The 3,607-nt window shown below is 48.6% G+C and overlaps 1 protein-coding gene and 1 non-coding gene across 2 annotated transcripts in view; one reads left to right on the plus strand and one right to left on the minus strand.

The window, feature by feature from the left end:
* The window catches only part of KRTDAP (keratinocyte differentiation-associated protein), a 4,185-nt gene extending 1,388 nt beyond the window's left edge, over window positions 1–2,797 (plus strand). The window contains exons 2-6 of the mRNA XM_008585875.1: window positions 1,221–1,259; window positions 1,358–1,399; window positions 1,584–1,628; window positions 2,444–2,491; window positions 2,759–2,797. Coding sequence (XP_008584097.1) covers window positions 1,221–1,259; window positions 1,358–1,399; window positions 1,584–1,628; window positions 2,444–2,491; window positions 2,759–2,797 — 213 coding nt within the window. The remainder of the gene's footprint in view (window positions 1–1,220; window positions 1,260–1,357; window positions 1,400–1,583; window positions 1,629–2,443; window positions 2,492–2,758) is intronic.
* Window positions 1,921–1,994, minus strand: TRNAI-GAU. Its single transcript has one exon. It is a non-coding gene; the product is annotated as a tRNA-Ile (tRNA).
* Window positions 2,798–3,607: the final 810 nt, after the last annotated feature.

Here is a 3,607-nt window from a genome sequence, read left to right on the forward strand (position 1 = left end):
AACCTATGTTCCAGAGATAGTAGGGAGCCTCCAATCTCCTGGAAGCTGTTTGCAAGGATATAAAAAAAGCGAAGGATAGGGCCAGCCCGTGGCTCACTCGGGAGAGTGCGGTGCTGATAACACCAAGGCCATGGGTTCGGATCCCATATAGAGACCGGTCCACTCACTGGCTGAGCACGGTGCGGGCGCGACACCGAGGGTTGCGATCCCGTTACCGGTCACGAAAAAAGACAAAAAAAAGGAAAAAAAAAAAAAAGAAGGTGCAACAAACTTACAGTCTAAATGGGGGCAGGCTTCCCTCCCTCTGACTGCTGCTCAGTCGGAAATGTGTGCCCAGTGTGACCAGCATTTTAAAATTGTCGGGAGAAACGGGAAATCTTGATTTATTTATAAATTTGTACTCATTAAAAGTGTTTAATTCAAATTTAAAAAACAAGCCAAACAACTATGAGATCTAAACATTTGGATGTAGCCTGTGAGCTACAAGTCTGTGACCTCTGTCGTGGGGAGGAAGGCGTAAAGCTAACAAGACTGGATGCACTGAGTTACCAAATGGAGGAGAGGAATGGACACTCCAACACTGGTGGCAGTAAAGTCACAAAGCAAACCCACCTTGGTCAGTGAAAGGCAGGCAGGTCACCTCAGCAGCCTGGCTCCCCCTGCATGTTGGTCTTCCCCACCCTGCCATTTAGGCTAAATGTGGGTGTCTCCAGAACACCCCAACTCAAGTACTCTTAGAATTAAGTCAACTGCAAACAACACTAACTAATTTTTCTTGGGAGGAGTCTTCCTTCCTCCACGCTTTCCACCTGCTGCCCACAGGGACGCAGACCTGGGTTTTGAACGTCTTGATCTTACACATGCCATCCTCCAGTCCCCCCTCCTAACCTGCACATCTGCCAGCCATGGGCATTCCTGGAACAGAGTGTGTTAACACTGAGGCCCCACGGTGGAGACTCAGTTGTGTGACGCAGACCTGGGTTTTGAACGTCTTGATCTTACACATGCCATCCTCCAGTCCCCCCTCCTTACCTGCACATCTGCCAGCCATGGGCATTCCTGGAACAGAGTGTGTTAACACTGAGGCCCCACGGTGGAGACTCAGTTGTGCTCTCCCAGGGACCGGCCTGGGGCTGAAGGCAGAGCTGGCAGAGAGGGAGTGAGAGAGGGACTTGCCATCATGGAGTCACCTGCCTCCTTTTCTCCCTCTCACTTTCCAGGAAGCAACCACCATTGGTAATTATGCGGCAGGACCTGAGGTAAACAATCTCTTTTTCCATACACTCCAGCCATGAGTTTGTCCCCTATCTCTTCACTCTCCTTAGCAACTTTCTTAACACGCTGCTTCTTTGCCTAGGGCTTTAACACGCAGTTCCTGAACATTGACAAGTTGCGATCTGTAAGTACAACTTTCCAGTCCTCTAGCGCTGCCTCCATGAATACTCACAGCATAGAGGAGATAAACACCTTGGTAGAGAGCTTGCAAAGATGCCATGGTCCCTTCATCTCTTCCAGAGGGCTAGGGACTAAGCGCTGTCCTACCCTGGGAATGACCTGCTTCTGGTCTCTCTCTTCCTCCACAGGCTTTCAAGAATGATGAATTCCTGAACTGGCACGCCCTCTTTGAGGTAAGAGCTGGAGTGTCCCTTACTCGCCTTGATGGCTTGCAATCTTCCCAGGGTAATGGCAGCACATTTTAGTTTTAGCCCTTTTGATTCATTCCTGAGTTCTAGGAGGGAGTAAGTGCCCTGTCTAATGCTTCTCAATGTGTTGTCAACTGAAGACAGTTTCCCCAGGAGGCTGTTCTGGCTATACCCTATTTCCTAAGATGGCAGCAGGGTAGCAGGGCCTCAAAGACAATTACAGAAGAGGAGGAACTTATTTTGTCTTTCTTTCTTTCTTTTTTTTTTTTTTGGTGGCTGGCTGGTACAGGGTTCAAACCCTGGACCTTGGTGTTATCAGCACCACACTCTAACCAGCTGAGCTAACCAGCCAGCCCAAGAGGAAGAACTTAATCAGTCAGGATTTTATTTGAATCCCTTCACCCTCTTTGAAAAAAACTGAGGCCCACCCAAACGTAGAAGGCTGAGGCAGTGACAGCTGGAATTAGAACTTGCATCTCGTGACTCCGCCCTTACTTTCTATGTGACCTCACTCACGCAAACGTCTTCAGTTCTCTGAGCCTCAGTTTCCTCATCTGTGATATTAGGGGTGATGACAGTACCTATCTCAAAAGACTGCTGTAAAGACCAAGTAAAATCATGCCCGTAGAGCAGTTAGTACAAAGCAGACACAGAATAATGCCTGAGGAAATATTAGCTCATACTTTAATTATAAAACAATAGCACCATCTTCACTAGGAGGGCTCATTCAATGAGTCCTTACTGGTCATGCTCACCTGACTTGCCACATAGCAAGCTCATTCTTTTTTTTTCCCCCTCAGTCTATCAAAAGGAAACTTCCTTTCCTCAACTGGGATGCCTTTCCTAAGGTAAGAGCTGGTGGGCATTAGGAGCACAAGGGGTTTGAGGGTGAGAGAAGAGGCAGAGGATCTGGGAGGGACAGTGGGGACAGTCAAAGTGGGGACACCTTCTCACCAAAGCTAAGGGAAATCTCAGCTACTACATTTAGAGGAGGATGGGAACTTAGGCTGGGGCAGAAATTCCTTTCCATCAGTGCCCCATCCTGTACTGGGCTTCCTTATAGGGATTCTGGTACCGGGGGGCCCCCAATCTGACCATAACCCCTCTTCCTCCAGCTGAAAGGACTGAGGAGTGCAACTCCTGATGCCCAGTAACCATTCCCTTCAAGAACCGGCACTGCTGAGCCCCCCGAAAGAGGGGGATGGCGTAGGATCTGAGTCCCATCCTACAATAACTGTTTCTTGGCTCAACTCCAATAAAGTGTTTTCCATCCAAACAGCTCCTGTAGTGTCTCTGTCCTTATTCTACTGGGCTCTAGAAAGGAATTAAGATGGAATGGGCTCCAAGGCTAGTAGGCAGAAATCTAGAATTCCGGGAGGAGAGTGAGTAGGGAGACAGGAGAAAACAGGAAGGACATACTGAATGGCAAGAGACCTCCTTCTGTCTTAGCTCCTCAGTATTGGCTGACATCCTTAAGGAGCACAACGCTGTGACTTGATTAGTAAGATGCTCAAGAAATCAAATCTGCTCCCTGACCTATTGGCACCCTCCCCCTACCTGCCTTCTGAAAACCTGGACGGGAGCGCTGCTGCGCTTCCCAAGCGGCGCACCATCCAGTGCGCCACCGGGCCGGCCCCTGAAAACCTCGGCACCCTCCCCCTACCTGCCTTCTGAAAACCTGATTTCTTTCGAGGTGATGATTTTGCATAATAGAGCTGTCTGAAATCCAAGGCTCAGGACCCAGCTTACATCATGTGAGCCCATCTGAAATCCTTTTTGCGGGAATTAGGTAGGTCATAAATTTAAAAAACTGGTGGTATGACCCTGGGCCTTTCTAAGCCTCTGTTTCTTTACCTGTGAAATGAGTGTGTAAGTAAATGAGACTGATAAGAACTACCTTGTGTTGTTATAAAGGTCAAATGAGATAAGTATGTAAAGCCCCTCACACGGGGTGTAGAGTAGAT

Source organism: Galeopterus variegatus, unplaced genomic scaffold, assembly GCF_000696425.1.
Source record: "Galeopterus variegatus unplaced genomic scaffold, G_variegatus-3.0.2 Scaffold3741, whole genome shotgun sequence".
NCBI classification, from domain to species: domain Eukaryota; kingdom Metazoa; phylum Chordata; class Mammalia; order Dermoptera; family Cynocephalidae; genus Galeopterus; species Galeopterus variegatus.